General features: G+C 32.8%; 5 protein-coding genes across 7 annotated transcripts in view; 1 reads left to right on the top strand and 4 right to left on the bottom strand.

The window, feature by feature from the left end:
* Positions 1–80: 80 nt before the first annotated feature.
* LOC135833388 (hsp90 co-chaperone Cdc37-like) lies at positions 81–4,241 on the bottom strand. The gene is made up of 7 exons (XM_065347170.1): positions 4,029–4,241; positions 3,825–3,958; positions 3,544–3,691; positions 3,180–3,425; positions 2,976–3,091; positions 2,726–2,903; positions 81–333 (listed from the first exon to the last, which is right to left on the bottom strand). The coding sequence occupies exons 1-7, from the start codon at positions 4,074–4,076 to the stop codon at positions 208–210; spliced, it is 996 nt and encodes a 331-aa protein (XP_065203242.1). The 5' UTR covers positions 4,077–4,241; the 3' UTR covers positions 81–207.
* A 555-nt stretch (positions 4,242–4,796) lies between these two features.
* PIG-B (phosphatidylinositol glycan anchor biosynthesis class B) lies at positions 4,797–17,593 on the bottom strand. 2 transcript variants are annotated; one of them, XM_065347179.1, is made up of 8 exons: positions 17,453–17,593; positions 10,666–10,826; positions 10,468–10,585; positions 9,854–10,227; positions 7,266–7,550; positions 7,083–7,184; positions 6,806–6,973; positions 4,797–5,532 (listed from the first exon to the last, which is right to left on the bottom strand). In XM_065347179.1, the coding sequence occupies exons 2-8, from the start codon at positions 10,797–10,799 to the stop codon at positions 5,214–5,216; spliced, it is 1,500 nt and encodes a 499-aa protein (XP_065203251.1). In that variant the 5' UTR covers positions 10,800–10,826; positions 17,453–17,593; the 3' UTR covers positions 4,797–5,213. The 2 variants fall into 2 exon arrangements, with proteins under 2 accessions (XP_065203251.1, XP_065203250.1); XM_065347178.1 differs by lacking the exon at positions 17,453–17,593 and adding an exon at positions 13,693–13,875.
* Positions 11,536–13,696, bottom strand: LOC135833393 (erbin-like). Its single transcript, XM_065347176.1, has one exon. The coding sequence runs from the start codon at positions 13,583–13,585 to the stop codon at positions 11,939–11,941; it is 1,647 nt and encodes a 548-aa protein (XP_065203248.1). The 5' UTR covers positions 13,586–13,696; the 3' UTR covers positions 11,536–11,938.
* On the bottom strand, positions 16,081–17,524 carry LOC135833398 (beta-1,3-galactosyltransferase brn-like). Its single transcript, XM_065347189.1, has one exon. The coding sequence runs from the start codon at positions 17,522–17,524 to the stop codon at positions 16,382–16,384; it is 1,143 nt and encodes a 380-aa protein (XP_065203261.1). The 3' UTR covers positions 16,081–16,381.
* usp (ultraspiracle) overlaps positions 17,578–19,150 on the top strand; it is a 94,833-nt gene continuing 93,260 nt past the window's right edge. Inside the window, exon 1 of one of the 2 annotated variants that reach the window (XM_065347185.1) lies at positions 17,578–17,650. In XM_065347185.1, coding sequence (XP_065203257.1) covers positions 17,608–17,650 — 43 coding nt within the window. In that variant the 5' untranslated portion in view covers positions 17,578–17,607. Of the gene's footprint in view, positions 17,651–18,004; positions 18,699–19,150 lie in introns of those variants that run through there. The other variant, XM_065347186.1, reaches the window with a different exon arrangement.

Here is a 19,150-nt window from a genome sequence, read left to right as displayed (position 1 = left end):
TTTTTTTTTCACTTCGTCTCCCCTCCCCCTTCCCGTCCTCATTTTTATAAGTGAATTCGATTTTTTTGATTTTTTTTCAAGTAATTTCAAAATTTTAAAAATTTATTGATGAGTAACATGAAATATTGTAGGTATAATATGAAAGACTCGATGCTATTTCATAGGGATTGTTTTGAATTGATTCACTCGAGATAACGAATATTGTTATTATGGAACCCATAAACCGGAATCGATGCAACGTTGCATATGATAATTAGCTAAATCTTCGGGCATGTTGTGAATTACATTGGCCAGAGCTTCTTTGTCACTGGCGAGGAAACAATGCTGCATTTCCTGTGGAAATTAAAAAAAATTATTTCAGATGATTTTCTAATACGAATAGTGTATTTGAGTGAATGGTAAATATATAATTGGCTCAGTGTTGATTTTTGGGGGTCAATCTTTCGAAAATATATTGTATTCGATACCAATTTCATGTTTTTATGCAGTTTGAAATTTTCCCCTTTCATTCTTCAGGAGTCAGTTTTTTTGAATGCTCTTTTTTAAAAAAAAAAAAAAAAAGTGATGTACCTGAAACCGAAAAAAATACGCTCTCTAATGTATGATTTCATAGGGCACTTTCTTTCCTGGTTGATAGTGTATTTTTTAGTCGGTTGGTCATATCCTGCCTAATTTCTATCTGGTCCATTGTGACCTCCTTCTCCTCTTGAATGTTATCAAATTTTGAAGAAAAAAAAATTAATTTCAACTCTGAACTCCTCAACGAGTATTTCCAATTTTTTATAAAGTTGGAAAGGGGACGTGACTTATGATTTATTGAGTTTTCATTGATAATAATCTCGAGTTTCAACTTCATTTTTTGACACGATCTCTCTCAAAGGCTCACATTAAGTCCCTAAATTCCAGAAAAAAAAATGAAAATTTGATGAATTTTGGTAAATTTTGACCGAAATTGGAACACTTTTTGCGTAATTAACGAATCAGGTTTCTGAAAATCTTTAAAATTCCTAAAACTCTAATTTTTGACCAAAAAATTGGGTCTTGTGTTAATCTCCATATCACTTCTGATATGAATAAACAGGTTATTTTTGAGGAACAGACATTTACGTACTTCCTACAAGGCTGCTGTAAAATGGCGGGAAATTACTTCAAAGCGACTGAAATTTTCTCACATTATTTTTCAGTCAAATTAACATTTTTTTAGCGTTTTGAAGAGTTAAGTTTACAAGTTTTATTTTTTTTTAAATTGTGGGTGATTCAACTGAAATTCTGTAAGCACCTTCAATAGTATATTTTGATCATGTCGAACTCTTCAAACTTCAAAAGTGGATCCCAAAACGCTGAGAAAATTTATTTTAAAAACCAAATTGTTAATGATTGTTTTTCAGTCCGATTTTTAGGACTTTTTTTTACCAAAAAATGGACCTTAAATTTTGAAACTGTTTTAAAATGAAAATGCTCCAAAATATAAAATTAGACTAGAAAAGAGAATTTGTCAAGTAGAGATTACTGCCAAATCGATTTTTTTTTGTTGTTTGCAATTTTTTTTTATAAGTTGTATGCAGATGTTGAAAATTACTTACTTTTTAAATTACCTGTCAATACTCCCCAGAAGGGCGTCAAAACATTAAGTACAAAATAATATTAAAATCTGATGAGAAATTTTTTTTTTTTAAGTCCATTAAAATACTCATTTTGACATTTTTTGCTATTTTTCTTAAAAAATTGGCTCCTAAAAATTATTCCACTTGGAAATGGATCTTTGAATGCTATAAAACTAGTAACTATAAAAATGATAAAATAATGCAATTTGCCAAGAAATAACAGTGTTTTTTTTTTCAAGACCCCAAAAATATTTACCCACTTTTTGGTCAATCATCGAAAATAATTCTCAAAGACCAAAAATAAATCAAAGTTTTGGACGCCAAATCAAATTTTGAACGATTCTTTTTTGGTACCTACCTACATAGTTTTTAAAAATTGGAGCCTTAAAAATACGACAGGAAATTAGAAAAGGACTAGAAAAAAGTAAAAACAATTTTTCACAAAATTTTTGCCAAATCGAATTGTTTGCTATTTTTTTCATTTTTTTCAAAAAAGTTGCACTCCAAAAGTAATTTTTTGGTCTAATTTTCGTACTTGACTGATGAAAATGGACCTTTTTTCACTATTTAAAAAAAAAGATAGGCTTCAAAAATATTTTTTCAATTTCATAATTATCAAAAAAAGCTCCTGGAAAGATGATTCGCAAAATTGTGAATGTATAAAGGGATTTTGTGCCAATTTTGCTACTTTTTCCAAAAAGTTGACCAAAAATGTATTTCTAGTTACCTACTCAATAGTTGATACACCTACTCATGTTAAAAGTGGGTCTCAAAAACCTGAAAAAATCAAAATTTCACTGGTCTCTTGATCTTTTTACTTCAATTCTTTTCTTTTAGATTTTTCCAGTTGATTTGTTTCTAAAAGTCTCTAGTAATGACAATGATTAATGACAAATATCAAAATCATCTGTAAAACAATTTTTAGTTTTTTTTTTAATTCGTCGACTATTTTAGAGAATTTTTTTAATGAAAAAAAAAACCGTTTAAAAATCGTTTTATATGTAGGTACTTCCAACTTGTCAGAGATCTACTCCGCATAATCTTATGGAATTGAAGAGTTAAAAATAGCCTAAAATATTTTGCAAGCACTCTCGATTGAAAAACGAGGTTAAAAAGCTTACTTCTGGTAATGATTTGTAAACTTCTTCAGCACTGAGAGCATAAGTATGATCATCATCTTTGACTGGGTTTTCAGCTTCTTCTTGAATACGTTCTTCTACCAATTCTTTGATTTGCTTTTCAACTTTGAGGTATTCTCGTTTAAAATCATGTTTCGTTTGTTCATCTGACGAGATAATGCTGAAAAATAAATCATACAATTGAATTAAAATTAGAGTTTTTCATTAAAAAAAAAAAAAAAGATGGTCGTACTTTTGAAAAAAACTAACGAGAACTTCTTTCCTGTTCTTGGTGACTTTTTTAAATAATTCTAAAATATTCTCCAGGCACACGATTTGACGACTGACACTTCTTAGCTTATCTTTATCCTGTTTTAAATTTTTTTTAAATGGGTACATATTAAAAAAAAAAAAAAATCAGAGGAAAGAAAATAGGTAAGCAAAGGAGAATACAGACACTTTGTAAATGTAATTCTATTCCGTACGAAATCAAATAATACAACGTGTTTCTGCACATCAAATGAGGATGATTAATGAGGAAATTTTGAGTCTCTTCGAACGTCTTCAAGTGGCCAAAATGCTGTAATTTTTCCTCGTTATTTTCGATGAATTGTTCGAAATCTTCGGGTTTTTCGTCTGATTTATTAATTTGAGCCTTAGAAAATCCTGGTTTACAAATCGTGTCGATGTACCAAGCTACCACCTGTTCGATAACAGACATTATAAATTTTACATTTATTATGAGCCTATACTGGTAACACTGCAGGTAGCCGTTAGGTGAAACAAATTGCGCCATTTTTGCAAATGACCGAGGTCAATACCTGCTTATTGAGCTTTTCTTCTTTTTCTTTCAATTGTTTCTCTTCGATTTGCAGTTCCTTCATTTTTTCTACAAGTTCCTCGTTTTCTTTACCTTGTTTTTCATTGTTTTCCATCGAAGCTTCCAGTTTACTTAATCGATCCAGATAACTGATCAAAATAAAGCATAATAGGTAGGTATTGTAGATTTCAGAATTGAAACCTAGTTTTAAAAAAATTAATGGATGCGAATGCGATGCAATATGTAACTTATTTCATTTTCAAAGTAGGTAGTTAGAGGTACCTGGCTCTTTGACATTCGAAAGCAAATTCTTCTTTTTTACGATCCTCCATCTTACGTAGCCTATGTTCGTGTCGTAATCGAAACAAAGTACCATTTTCAATAAAAGGGTGAACGTCGTCTTCGTCCGAAGATAACTAAACATTTCATTTATATGTAAATCTATAAAGACGTATGAGTAGGTATAGTCAAGGCAATGTTACGTACCTCGATGGTTTTCCATTTACTGTAATCTACCATATTGTTTTGGGCCATTAAATAAGTACAGAAAATTTACAATGATAGTTTTTTTTTTGGTAATAATTTGATGAATAATTGTTTGGGGGGTTAAAATGATGGAAATTATTCATCGTTTATTTCAGAAATTCAAATTTTAACCCTTACTTTGGTATTTTGGTGACCAGCAATTTGTCAGTTTTGATTTTTTCTTTTTTTATTGCCTATTTTTCGATGATTTTCTCGAAATAATTTTTATGCAGGTGAATTTTGAATGGATGAAAAAAAAATTATTGAATCGAATTCTATGCCTTGGAATGAAATTTGAAAAATTCAAAAAAATTATATTTTGTTAAATTTTTGACAAAACTTCCAAAAAATAGAAAATTTCAAAATTTTTCTGAAATTTTGTCTTTTTTATTAATTTTTAAGAAGAAATTTTTGAACAATTTTACCATAAAGGTTGAGTATATTTTTTATCACAGTTTTCCGTTTTATTTTCGTTGTTTGAAAAATGTTTTTTCATCGTTTTTTTTTGTTTTTGGAAAACTGCCTAGTGCCTGTATTCTCACTTTTTTATACATAAACATTCGAAGGGTACTCCAAAGAGCCTTTTGGAGGAGGAGGGTCACTTTTTCAATCCCTCTTGACCCTTTCTAAAGATTTAAATCAATGCATCTTCGTCCTTATCCCCGACCCAGAAGAAAATCAAGCTCTAAAAACAAGGTGAATTGAGATGCATCAAAACTAACACCGATCTACAAATTTATATTCTATATTGATATCGTTTTATCACATTGCAAAAAAATATAAAAAATAATTCTAAAATACACGTGAAAAAAAAAGTTGACTAATAATAGAACACTACAAAATACGTACTTAATTAAGAGTGATGAAATGCATTAGGTTTTTTAAACAACATAAAACATCGTAAAAGGAATCAAAACTATAAATATTTCTTACCAAAAAAAACTAAACAAAATTGAAAAAAATATCTTACGACTAAAAAAATCAAAATCACATTTTTAAAAAATCCTCCAAAAAACTACATACGACCTTTTAAAACTAATTCCATCCTCAAAAAACTCTGAGCTACACAACAAACTCGGAATGATATTTATTCACAAATTAAATACTGAAACGAAGCTGGGGCCGGTCAGCTTCAATAATCAACTTTCAGGTGATGACATCTGTTTCTGTACGCTGAAAAACCATCAAGTAATTGCCTATTTTAGGAGGTACCAGGGTGCCGTGGTATAATTTAACCATTTCTTGATATCTTCTAGAGTCGAGGAATTTCTTTATCACAGGCACCAACACATCGAAACATACTATATGGGTTGGATTCTCGGTAGAATGTTCATCAGGGTATTCTTTCTGGAGCCATAGCAGCGGATTGCGGTAAAATTGAACACTTTCTTCGGTATATCTCGGGTTATTGGTGAAATCTGGATCACAGTGTAGAAATCGTGTGGTGATGTTCATATGAAGATGGCTGTCAAAATAGAAAAAAATTAGGTTGAAAGGTAAGAAAGCTATGAGTACCCATTCAAGGGTCTTAATCTTAATGTAACCAAAAAAGGCGCGAAAATCCACTCTTCTGTAGCTGAAAATGGGTAGGGAGGGGTTGAAAAGTCTAAACCTCCAAAAGCCACTTCTAGACCACCCCGCGGATGTACATATCAAATTTCAGCCTCCTAGGTCAATTTGGAGAGGCTCCAGCGATGATACAAGAAAATAAAAAACTGCAGTTAAAACCCCTCAAAAAAAGCGTGAAAATAATACACTTTTTTGTAACTGAAAAGGGGTGGGGAGGGGTTGAAAAGTCAAAACCCCCAAAATGCACATCTAGGTCATCCCCTGGATGTACTTGCCAAATTTCAGCCTCCTAGGACAATTTGGAGAGGCTCTAGGGATGATACAAGAAAATCAAAAACCGTTATTAAAACCCGTTAAAAAAGGCGCGAAAATACACTTTTTAGTTTTTAGTGACTGAAAAGGGGTGGGGAGGGGTTGAAAAGTCGAAACCCCCAAAATGCACATCTAGGTCACCCCCTGGATGTACTTGCCAAATTTCAGCCTCCTAGGTCAATTTGAGGAGGCTCCAGCGATGATACAAAATCAAAAACTGTCAAAACCCGGTAAACAAGTGTGCAAAAATACACTTTTTTGAAGCTGAAAAAGAGTGGGGAGGGGTTGAAAAGTTGAAACCTCCAAATGGACATCTAGGACACCCCCCCCTGGATGTACTTGCCAAATTTCAGCCTCCAAGGTCAATTTGAAGAGGTAGGGACATGTTGCAAGATTTTTCAAGGTCAAAAAAACAAGAATAAAACCGGTTTTCTCCCCTCCAAATTGCTCTAGGAGGCTGATTTTTGGATATGTCATACAAGTTTTGATTTCATATCGATTGGTTTTTAGTTTGACATTTTGACCTTTTTGACCCCTCTCTACCCCCTCCAAAAAATTTGGACATCCACAAATATTGAATTGACCAAAGGTCATCCCCACTCAAACCCCTCAATTTATAAGCCAAACCAAGTCTAAATAAGGAATCTGAGCAAATTTTGTTGAAATCCGTACAGCTTGTGAGATGATTTTATGTTCCGGCAAAAAAAAATCATCAGACAAGCAAAATATTGGTGGATTTAGACTCCTGGGCTTCCAAAACGGATTTTGTAATTGGTTCTCCTTTGTTCTAAGGAAAATCGGCCTATAAATATTCATCAAAAACAATTTGATTGATTCGAATTCACTGAAGATTTTACCTGTATAAAGGTGTTTGATGGCAGGGCATTAAAAATAATAAATTATTCGAAGGAGATCTCAAGTAATCCATGACTTTGACAGTGGCCACTTGATGGTATTGACTTAGATAATAGAACACTTGAAGATTGACTAGTAATATGGTCAATGATATGAGATATCCGTAAATTCTGCATCAGAAAGAAAATCAACAGCATTGTTAATCTCACATACATATTTCAATCTTCTGACGAGTATTTTTGAAAAAAAAAATAACCATTATACATATGTATGTATTACTTTTTCATATCGCAGGTGAATCGATGTATACCATAAGATGCAATCTGTATCATAAGAGGACACAATGGCAGCACGAATCTGAACTCTTTATGTGGAATGGTACTACAAACACACATTTGGTGAGTTTACTTTACTTAATAAGCTACCTTGATCTAAGATATACCCTGCTTGATTAATTCTTACCTGTACGCAATCAACGCACATGTTACAGAGTAGACCATTTTATGGAAAAATCCATCGTTAGGAGAACGATCTTGAATGAGAAAACCCATTGCGAAGTAGAAAGGTACCACCACATGGCCCAGCACCACTGGTAATCCCAACATCAAATACCAGCCGACCGATTGAACCGAATAAAATGCGCTGATGTTGTGAACGATATTCAATTGGAAGAAATTCCACCAGGTAAGAACCCATTTTCCGTAGAAATAGCTGTCTACCAGAGTTGAAAATGATAAAATGATTAATCTGAAAGCGATATTCAATGGATTAGGGACGATCGAATTTGGAATAGAAATACATAAATCAATGGGTATTTTTAAAATTAATTTCCCTGTTTCTTCTAATGACGAAAGAGACTTTGAATGAGGGGATGAAGTAATTTCATTGGTATTAAAATAAAGACAGATGGGCCCAGGAAAGGGAGCAGGACGGACGGACGATCAGAACGATAAACGTTATGTGAAAATTCTTTATAAAAAATCAGCTCTTCGTACTAAGTTTCAGGAAAAAATGAGAATGAAGGCGATTGAAAAAAATTTCCAAAAATGGGTCCAAAATAAATTAATATTGGTTTTGAATTTCTAATCTCACATGATTCTGGAGGGAGCGGGCAAGGAAGGTTGCTATTTTTCAATTCTGTAAATTTTTTGCTCAAAAAATGTGGAAGAATTATTTTTGATTGAATTTTTAAGGAAACTGATGCCCTCTATATGACTCTTTTTGGAGGGGGTAAACATACAATTCTTTTGTTGGAAGAAAAAAAAACTACTCAAAGTTTTTAACCAATTTTTTATGAAAATTGCTGCACCTAATATGTCAATCAATACTGCAGGTGTCAAATCTTTTTTTCAAAAGATGATTTTTATGAAAATTGCCTTTATTATTAATCAATACTGCGAGTGAAAATCCCCTCCTCCCTCCTCTTGGAACTTGGCATCTGATTGTGTTCAAAATATAGCCCAAAACTATTGAGGGGTGGGGGTGGGGGTACTAAAAAAAGCCCATGCCAAAAATTATTAGTGATAAGTACATTTGAACTTTTATTTGTTTTTTGAAGAGAAAATAGGAGGAGAAAGGGGTAAAAAATACCATTTTTTTTCAGACGTAATCAATTTTTTGTTCAAAGAAAAAATTTTTTTAAAAAATTATTTTACAAGGAAAGAGGAGAGAATTTTTTTTGAAAATCGATGCCAATCATTAGCGGTAAAAAAATTTCATCTTTTATCCTCTTTTCTGGAGAGATAATGGAAGAAGAGGTACATACCATTTCTTGAGACGTCTCAAAAAAAATTTAATAAATTTTTATGAAAATTTTTTCAACTAATCAATATTGCAGGTGCAAATCCCCCCTCTTTCTTGAAATTAGTATCTGACTTCTGAGGATGTTCAAAAAATTACCGCGAAAATTGGTGAGAGGAGAGAAGGGAATTCAAAAAAATCTTATTTCAATGATTGGTGATAAATTTCAACTTTTAACCACTGTTTTAAAGAATAAATGGGAGAAGGGGAAAAAAATGATCATTTTTTAAATATTGTCAATTTTTTTGTTCTTGAAAAAAAAAATATTTTTGAATAAATTTTTACGAAAATTGCTTCTGCAAATTCCTGCCATCCCCACTTGGAATTGGAATCTGATTGTGTCCAAAAAATCACCAAAAAATGGAGAGAAGTTATTCAAGAAAATCTTATGCAAATGATTGGTGGTAAATTTAAAATTTCAACTTTTATTCACTCTTGTGGAAAGATAATGGCAGGAGAAGGGAGTGAAAAATTCCATTTTTTAAAATAATGCAAATTTTTCACTCAAAAAAAAATCATTTTTGACCAAATTTTTACAGAAATTGATACCTTATGTATCCAATATCTCAGGCTTTATGTAGTTGAAATTGGATTAGGTTCTAGAAATATGTACCTACCAAAAAATGGCAGAGAATAATTTTGAAAATACTTCCCGAGAAATAAATTTCAACTCTCATTACTTTTTATGGGGGGGGGGGGAGGGCGGAAAACCTCATTCGTTTCACTTTTCTACACCTACATTTTTTGCTCATTTAATTCTTTAAAAAAAAAAAATTGAAAAAGAAATAATTTTTTAATATTGTAATAATTACAAACTACCAGTTTTTTTGATTTTCATGTTTTGAATATTTAATTTCAAATTGACTGGCTTTATGTAGATTCTCCCCTTGTCAGATACTTCACTTTGGAAAAAAAATTGAAAATTACAAATTTTGGGAACCCCTTGAATTTGAAAAAAAAGGGTGAAAAATCAATACAGCCTGTTTCTGCAATGAGAATATCAAATTTCCTATAAAATTATACAATTTTCTCAAAATCTGAGCCACAAATATTCTTTTCCCTGTACGAGTAAATTATTGGGAGCTGAAACGAAATGAAATTTCATCTCCCCTTCTCCAACTAAAAGGAAGGCTCAAGTCAAAATTCATCATAATTTTCTCGAATGACAGGTGAATTATGACCTTCTCAATATTTTACAAAAATGAAAAATGCATAACGACCAATGCTATTACCTACTCCTATATACTCACCCTATAGGAATATACTTGAAAATGACCAACTTTATCGGACTGCTCGATTCGCGAATCGCATAAAAACACAATGGAGCCCACATCAAGGCAGCTGTCGGTCTAATAATGCACGCCAGACCAATAAACCATAAATATTTCACGTTTCCTACTTCGCGTCTCAGCCAAGGGTAGTAGTATAAAGCAATGCATGTCAAATTGGTCTCAATGGTGTTGGTCAGCGTACGAGTAGAGCAGTAGGCTAAAAATACGTTCGTCATGTAGCACCATACGCTCCAGTAGGCTTGACGTTTGTGTGAGATTTTGTACGCCCATGATATGAAATAGGTGTCGGCTATGGCTGAAAATACAGCTTGGATGATCACCGGTAACCAAATCTGAAAAACAGAATGACAAAAAATTGAAAAAATTAAAGCATAATTCGTCGTTATCGAAGCTGTATGAGTGAGAGGGAGATGGGAGGGGGGGGGGGCAAAAAATGTTCGTGATGAAATTGCTATAGGCGTGAACCTAGGCTATGAATATTTAGAAATTGATTCTGCCAAAGAGAAAGAATGCAGAAGGGAGGAGAAAAAAGTGACAATTCAACCGATTCGAAATAATTGCTCCAAACTTACCAAATTTTGAGCACTATCCAATCCGTAAAACTTCAAAAACTGGTACAACAAAGCAATCCAACCAACATACACGTAACTTCGAACACCCTCGATCCATTCCCAAGTCAAATATCCGTATCTAAAATCACATCATCTTAAATAACCCATCCACGTAGGACGTAATTATCGTCTATCGATCTCGTCATAATTGAAACATACCCGAAAATCAATCTATGAGCTACTTCCAAAGATTGCCAGTATTCGTCAGGCACGTAATACGAATCTCTTGAAATTAAACAGCATAATCGCAGAATTAAACATATCAACAACAGTAACCAATTCTTGTAGTGCATTTTGAGAACCACTCAATTCATCAGAGCCTAGAACAAAAGCAAAAAAGTATGTCAGGATGATGAATTATTAAGTATTTTTGTTCGGTTACGATTCTTTCAATAATCATCGTCACGAGACCTTTTTTTTTCTTTTTGTTTATACTGCGATTTATTTAAAATTGTATAGAGTCGAAAGCGTGACATCAGGGATTGGCAAAATCGTGGCTTATTTTCAAACTGGGTTCGAAAAATGTTGGCAGATTATTTTCATAATGATTTGAATGTCGAAAAATTCAGTTGGTTTAAAGGAAGAAGTTTAAAAATTGTTTAAAAAATAAAAAAATAAAAAAATGGTAATTAGCAGAATTGATTTAATTTTTAGCAAAAATAATTGAAAATAAGCTAGAAAAAATTTTAGATAAGAATTTAAAAAATAAAAATTTGAACAGTGAAATTTTTTTTCAAAATTAAATATTTATGAAAAACATTTTTTGGGGGAAAAAATGTAGAAATATTATACAAATTAACAGACGAATTCATAAACCACGATTACCAATCTATTACCCCTTCCCTTCCTCATTCTCTGTTCGCAGCATTTTCTATATAATATTCTATTCCCCATACCAAATTATTTAACACACAAAACACATCACAAAACCCAAAATTCCCAATCAATCTTAGAATTCAACCAACAACAGAACTCAAAGCATATCACCTAAAGCAAAACACTACTCAAAGCAACAAAAAAAAAATCGAATAAATAATAAATAAAAATTTATTTAAAAGGTTACACGCACACGAGAATGCAAATAGTGTATAAAAAATTAAAATTCACAAATGAAAAAAAAAATAGATAAAAGAGAAAAAATAAAATAAAATGTCTAAGGCACTTACATTAAAACATTTGTAAAATTGACTCACATTGAGAAAGAAAAAAATCAAAAAAATTGACAAAATTTGCAATAATAATTGTAAAGTTTATACAAAACAAAAAAAAACAAAATACAAGATGAAAAAAAAATTATTTGGTTATAAAAATTAAGCTCGTTAATTTAAAATAAAAATGGCAATTTTGATCGAATTAAAAATTAAACACGTTAAGTATCGAGAGGAACTTTATAAATTTTTGATAAAATTTAAAAAACAGTCATTAAATAAAGCTACGTTATATCGTCTTCTAATTTTAATTTTTGAAAACTAAACCCACTATCCGAGCTAGATTGGCAATCTAGATTCGTAAATTCGTATCGAGCATCTCCATTATAATGAGACGACGACGAATGAGCGAAAGCTGGAGCTTCACTGGGTACGCAGAAAGGATTAGCGAACGTTTTTTGTTCATTATCACTACTCCTAGTGATTTTAGCCAGCTCTCGAAGTTTTTTAGGATGAGGTGTCGGTACCCTGGTTAATTTATTAGTCGGTAAACTGAAGGTTAAATCGGATTCGAATTTGATATGACTATTGCGATTGATCAATTTAGAGCCATCGTCTACGCTCCTTTCTTCAGGGGTGCACTCTCTGAGTGTTTTTTGTTGAGGTAACAGGTAGCAAGTGAGGATACGTTTGCCTTGATGGTGATCGTAAGTGTGCTGAAGTGGTATGAGAGGTTTGCCTTGATTGTGAGATAGCCACAGAGCAGATAGATTCTTCAGCTTGAGTATGGATAAAGGTAAATATTGCAGGCAGTTGTCGGTTAACGAGAAAACCGATAGTTTGCTCAGGTGGCCTATTTCATCGGGTATATACGAGATCTCATTGGATCGCAAAGTCAGCACTTTTAAACTAACGCAGCTACCGATTTCCGGCGGTAATTCGCACAGCATGTTTTCATCTAAATGAAATATGATCAGTTTACGTAGCAGACCGATGGTCACTGGCAGATGTCTGAGTTTATTGTTGTTTAAAAATAACTCCTCTAGGTTGACTAATCCGCCGATAGAATCGTGCAAATACTCCAAGTTATTGTATTCCACCTTCAGAGTTACCAGATAACTCAGGTTTTTAAAACTAACCGGTAACACTTGCAAATTACAGTAGTTGAAATTCAAGAAATTCAACTTGGAGCAATGGCAGATAGCCGAGGGTACAGCGCTGGCTAAATTCTCCGATACGTCGAAGTACACCAGATCGGTGAAGTTGCTGACGAACGAAGGTATGATCTCGATTTCGTTCAAATCACACCAAAGCTCTTGAAGTCGAGTAGCGTTTTTCAATTCCTCTGGAATCAATTGAAAGCTATTTTCGCCGATATCTAATCGTATCAAGGAGGTCAGTCTGCTGATGGTTTTGGGCAAAGAGTTGAGATTATTGTCGCGTACTTCGAGTACCTTGAGTTTCGCCAATCTGCCAATATTGGCTGGTAAAAAATCGGCTTTTATGCTATTTACGTAGAGTTCTTCCAGAGATATGAGTTGCGTTATTCCATCGGTTAATCGTCCCAGTGGATTCGAGCTCAAGTTTAAAGAGGCCAACTTCTTGCATCCTTTGATAGCGTTATCAACCTCTCGAATGTAATTCTTGCTAACATCTAGTTCGCGTATATTCACTAATAAGCTGATGGCCGATGGCAGGTAACTCAGTTCGTTATCGGAGAGGATTAGTGTGGTGAGATTTTGGCAATGGAACAGTGGCAGTGGCAAGTCTTGGATGTGGTTCGAAGATAATGTCAGAGTTTCCAAGGTTCGTTCGTGAAGCACTATCGACATAGGAACTTCACTCAGATCTGAACTAGTCAGATCGACTACTCTGATGTCTTCCTGCTCGGACGAAGAAGACTTGTGTCTGAAGCATTTTAACAGTGACATGGTCGAGATCGACAGACTGCCAAACGCTCGTATAAGGTTTTAAAACAGCTGCATTTTTTTATCGCTCAAGCAAGCCAAAGATAGAGTAAAATAAAATACAAACTTACGATTACGTAAAGGTTCGCTTTGATTATCTTTCGTTCATGACCGTAAGCTACTTAACTAGTACTCTCTGTCGACAATTAACGATCAATTCAACTGAAAATTTAATCATTTTTCTCGTTCGACGAAGAAAAAAACTGAAAAAGTGAAATTGTAAACATTTACATTTTGCAAAATTCGCGTTTTATGCTTTCGTGTTGTTCTTTGCGAGGCAGTATGAGCAGTGTTGACACGAGAGCGACTCGGAATGTGATGGACATTTTACTTTTTTTCGTTTTATCGAGGCATTGTAGTGAAACACTAAAATGAAACACGAGCGCAAATTTTCAAAATTTGAATTTGAATTTTTATTCAAAAATGAAAAATCAAAATTCAAAATCAAAAATTGATTTCAGGTTGGGATATGAACTGAACTATGAAGGGATTTGATTTGAACTTTGGTAAAATTGAACGTTTATTTACTAGAATGGACAGAATTTGACGATAGAGGATGAACTTGAAGTCAGAAAATAAATAAATAAAAGTCTACGAATCATCATAAGACAGATTTTGACATTTTGAATGGCAAAGGAAAGGAAGTAACCGAGTGACAGTTCGAACTTCAAAGGTTCTGGTTCTGCATCTGCTGAAGAATTTGATTATTTGATTGATGGTGAAATCAGAGAAATAGAAATCCGGAGAGTGGAGATTATTAATTATTTCAAAAAATTAAACTTATGAAAGAAAAGAACTTGCTGTTGCTGTGATCAAAAAAGGGTTAGGTTGGATTTTTTCCCAAAAAAATGTGACTTTAATCACTAAAAAATAAAAAAGCTCGAAAAAGTAACCATAAAAGTGACAAAAACAAAATGCAAGCAAAACTTTTTAATGCAGGCAAAAAAAGCAAATAAAATTAAATAATCTATCGACAGTCGAGACTTCAACAATTTTGGCAAAAAAATATACTTCTTAGAAATTCTTGACTGGACAAAAAGGTGACTCTTGGTCGCTATCATAGGTCGCAATTTTTGTCAGAAAAGTTGGATCATTTCATTTCCTATCTTCTTGGTACGTTTTTTTGGTCACTTTTGACAAAACGCAAAACTAACAATTTAAGCAAAAAGAACTAGGAAGGACTGTGAGTGTGAAATTTAGGCAACTTTTGAATTTTTGGCAGAAAACGAGAAGTTGCCATTCAAAAATCAAAAAGCTTGTTATTCAGTAATTAATTCTTGGCAAAGAATTGAAATTTTTAGCCAAAAAATTAGTTTTTTGCACTTTGGCAGTTTTCAGCAAAAAAGTGGAAGCTTTGGGTAATTTTTGGTAAACAGCAAGAAAAAATAATGCAAGATTTTGACAATTTTATCGCAAAGCAAAAGGCGAGCTTTTTGACAATTTCGGGCAAAAAACGGGACTTGACTGATTTTGGGGAAAAGGAAAATCATTAAATTTGAAAATTTTAAGTAAAAAAAATGAGGTAAGCATTTTTGGAAAATTTTTGAAAAACTCGTTTTTTGCCAACAAAAAACGAGTTTTTCAAAAATTTTGTCGAAGAATAATTAGACCGTTTTGGAATTTTTTGGTGAAAAACGAGATGGCAATTCTTGGTAAAAAGCACAACGTTGACAATTTCACCAGGAGATATGGCTTTTTAGCTACAGTTCCTGGAGGAAAAGCAGGACTTTTGCAGGCACATTTTTTAAATAATTTTTTGGAATTTTTTGAAAAAAACACAAAAATTTTAAGCGGTTTTCGGTAAAAAAAAAGTTTTTTAGCAGTTTCGATTAAATATGAGACTTTTGGCTATTTTTGGCCAAAAGCTTAAGACTTCGTTGATTAAATTAAACAGAATGGAGAGGACTTTTTTTTATATCAATATTCGGTAAAAAAAAATGAAACTTATTAGAAATTTATGTTAAAAAATGTAAATTTTTGGCAATTGTTGACAAAAAACAGGTCTTTATGACAATTATTGATTGAAAAAAAGTGAAGCTTTTTTGTAATTTCAGAAAAAAAGTTCGTTAGGCAATTTTATTCATAGGAATTTGGCAAATTCTGACAGAGAAGTGAAACTTTTGGGCAATTTTTACAAAAAAGGATGAGGCTTTTTGGAATTTTTTTGGAAAGAAACAAGATACTGTACATCAACATTTTTCCTTTTTTTTTTTGTTCTTTTCAAAAAGCTACTCCAATATTTTGAAGTCACTTAAAAAGGTATTAAAGTACCAAATACGAGCCCTGGATACGGGATCACATCACAAATTTTTGGTTTTCACTTTTCTTTTCAACATCTCAATTTCAAGAAGACGAAAACGAAAATTTTAGAACAAGTAGGTTTCGACTTTCGTTTCGAATTATTACACAAAAAAAATTCATTAATTTTTCCTTTCCATTAGAAAAAAAAATAAACGTTTAAAAATGAATATTTAATTTATCAAAATAAATAACCACAAGCATTCACAAAAAACACGCAAATCACAATACATCAATCAAAGAAAATTCTCAACATTCATTAAAAAAAAAAAAAAAAAAAAAACAACCTTAAAATATAAATACCTAATGAGAACTAGAAATTTGATATAATCAGATCTATAAAAAGAGCATTTTATGTAAAATTTAAAGGATAATCACATTATAGCATTGAGTTGAAAAAATACACGTATTTAAAAATGATCACAGCTAAAAAAGAATACCTATCTCAAAACACTACAAACATCAAGCATTACCCATCATTTTCTGTTCATTCCATATTTTAATCAATTCACTAGAATGGTAACCGTGCGAACTTAACACATATTTAAAACTACTCTTATCGTAAATTTTCTTAAATATATAAAATTCAGGACAGTGGAACATCTCGATACCCAATTTTTTAGCCAACAAACCGATATAAATATCATCAAATCGAAAATGTTGAGTATAATAACTAGCATAATGCATTTCCTTCAACGCCTCTCTCGAAACAATATATGAACCAGCTGATACATAAGGGGGCCATTTATGATACGGGTATTCATCCAAAGAAACATACCATTTACTGCACTGGTGCCGATGAGGAGAAGAAAACGAAACAAACCCGGATATTAATTTCACCCCTTCGGGCAAATCATACTCTGTAACCTTATTCAAATGTTTGTCAACTTCTTTATCATTGGATCGTTGCAAGTATTGGGGGTATTCGGTCGGGTTACGAATAAATCTGAGGATATTTTTCACCGAAATGTACATATCGTCGTCACTAAATAGGTAGAATTTCGCGTCGCAATATTTAACAGCCCATTTAAATGCCATCATTGTTTTGATCGTATTGTTATAATAAGTATCGAAGAAATCGGCTTGAACTATATCTCCAAATTCTTCTTGTTCGTTGCTTATCGCTTGTAAAATTGTTCTATTTCGAGTCGCACCCAACATAAAGATACGTTTTACTCCAACATCGTAGAAACGTTCTTCGTATCCCCAGGTGTTTCGTATGGCTAATCTGCGGCCGAAATTATCAATAGCTGATTTTATTATCAAGACTAGTCTAATCGAGGAGTTATCTGACCGAATACATTTCTTCTCATTGTTGATTATGAAAGAGTAATTGTACGAGTTGATAATATTACAATGTGGGAGTGGTTTTTCAGCTGCTAATGCTTGAACACATTCGACTATGTTTTGTTTCAAAGGGTAATTGAAATCGGTATCGTAATTTAGCTCGAAAACATGGGTAAATGCTCCGAAAAGGTATAACATTATGATGGTTATAAGCAATATAGCTTTATGGTTTTGAAATTTACATACTTTACGTTTCAATATCGACAGGAAGTTGCAGCAGTTGGTCGAGAACGACAGATCTTCTTTCGAGTGAACCATTTTAACGTATTTATACGACTAAAACGTAATTATTTTGCATTTACTTTCAGATCTATGGGTACAGTTCATCAGTGTTTTGTGTCATGGTTGCTTCAGATCTGCGAAAAAGAAAGATTTATGGATTAAGTAAGTGAAAAATTATCATAGAAAAAGAAATATTTACCTAGTATTTCATCGCATTTTGTACACCGGTCTTGTGAAATTTTACGAATGCGAAGATCGTAAATTTTCATGTCATTATCAATGAACCATAATCTGAATGAAATGATAAGATTAAAAAAAAATTCAAAAAAAAAATGTAAACATGACGTACAAACACAAAGTGTACCAACCCCACCCCGCGTACAAACTGTCGAAACAATAACGTTGTGAAAAAATTCCATAAAACACGTGCTGATGGTTTATCGCGGAGGCACCAAAATCATCCTTGTGTGAGAAATTCAAAATGGCGCTTTCACGGTTAATGTCCGTTTATGTGTCAATCAGAGATGGAATCGATTATAATCGATGCTACATCGATGATTTTCTTCAAAATAATCGGAAATAATCGATTAATCGACGGCGATTAATCGGTCGATTAAATCGACGGCCAAACACAGCAAAACATGACGTCATGCGGAACGATCGGTACCTTGGCCCATTGCAACTTAACCATTGACCAATGAAAAAGCCTGAAATATTAGTACAATATAGGTAGCGCCAAGATTCGATTAATCGGCCGATTAATCGATGCTGTCCGATTATTTTAATCGGCCGATTATAATCGGCTATAATCGATTATAATCGGTAATCGTTCCATCTCTGGTGTCAATAAACTCACCTGTAGTGTATGTACATTGAGTACATTGTTTTGATGTTGCCGACTTCGAATTGTGTGTACAGTATTTAATATTTTGCTTCAAAAAGCTAGTTTTGAATTATTTCGCGATAATTTTGGTGCTTAATCGGTTGTTTATCGGAAATATCGTTTGTTCGAAGAACTTCGCATCGATCATTGCTTTTTAATTGTGTTAGTAATGTATTGACCTAATTTTTCAACCTTGAGGGCACTGGTTTTTACATTTTGGATAGTGGTTATGATTATGACTTACTTTTGTGATGGCGATGTGTGAAATTGTGTTTATTTGAGAAATCATCATGTGCGATACGAAAATCATGGATGGAAGCGAAAGAGGTAAGAATCTGCATCTCTATTGTATCGATTTATCGATTAACAACCTAGGTTAATGTTGGTACTTGTTCTATTGTCACATATACTGAACTAGGTTCATTCCAGTCACAAAGGGATTTGGGTGAAATTCTCGATTCTATTCGTAATTTATAGCAATTTGATTCGTAATATTGTTCGAATCTCTCGGTTCAAAACACTTAATGCTCTGAACAAAATATCACTGTAACCCAAATTGTGTCAAGATGTATTTCATCATCGTTGTAATGAAAATCGAAAAAAAAATATTCCAATTCAATCGAATAAAGTTACACGAACGTACCTAAATAAATGTCATCTCGGTTTTGTTTTCGTCGAGTTTCGTAGAAATCGATAGACTCGATTTCATGTCATGTGTTTCGAAACAAAACAACGAAGTATTGAACCCTTCGCGATTTTTCGTAAACGTTGAATAATTT

Source organism: Planococcus citri, chromosome 1, assembly GCF_950023065.1.
Source record: "Planococcus citri chromosome 1, ihPlaCitr1.1, whole genome shotgun sequence".
In the NCBI taxonomy this organism is placed as follows: domain Eukaryota; kingdom Metazoa; phylum Arthropoda; class Insecta; order Hemiptera; family Pseudococcidae; genus Planococcus; species Planococcus citri.
Note: the sequence above shows the minus strand (reverse complement) of the source record. Positions and strands in the feature narration are given on the sequence as shown.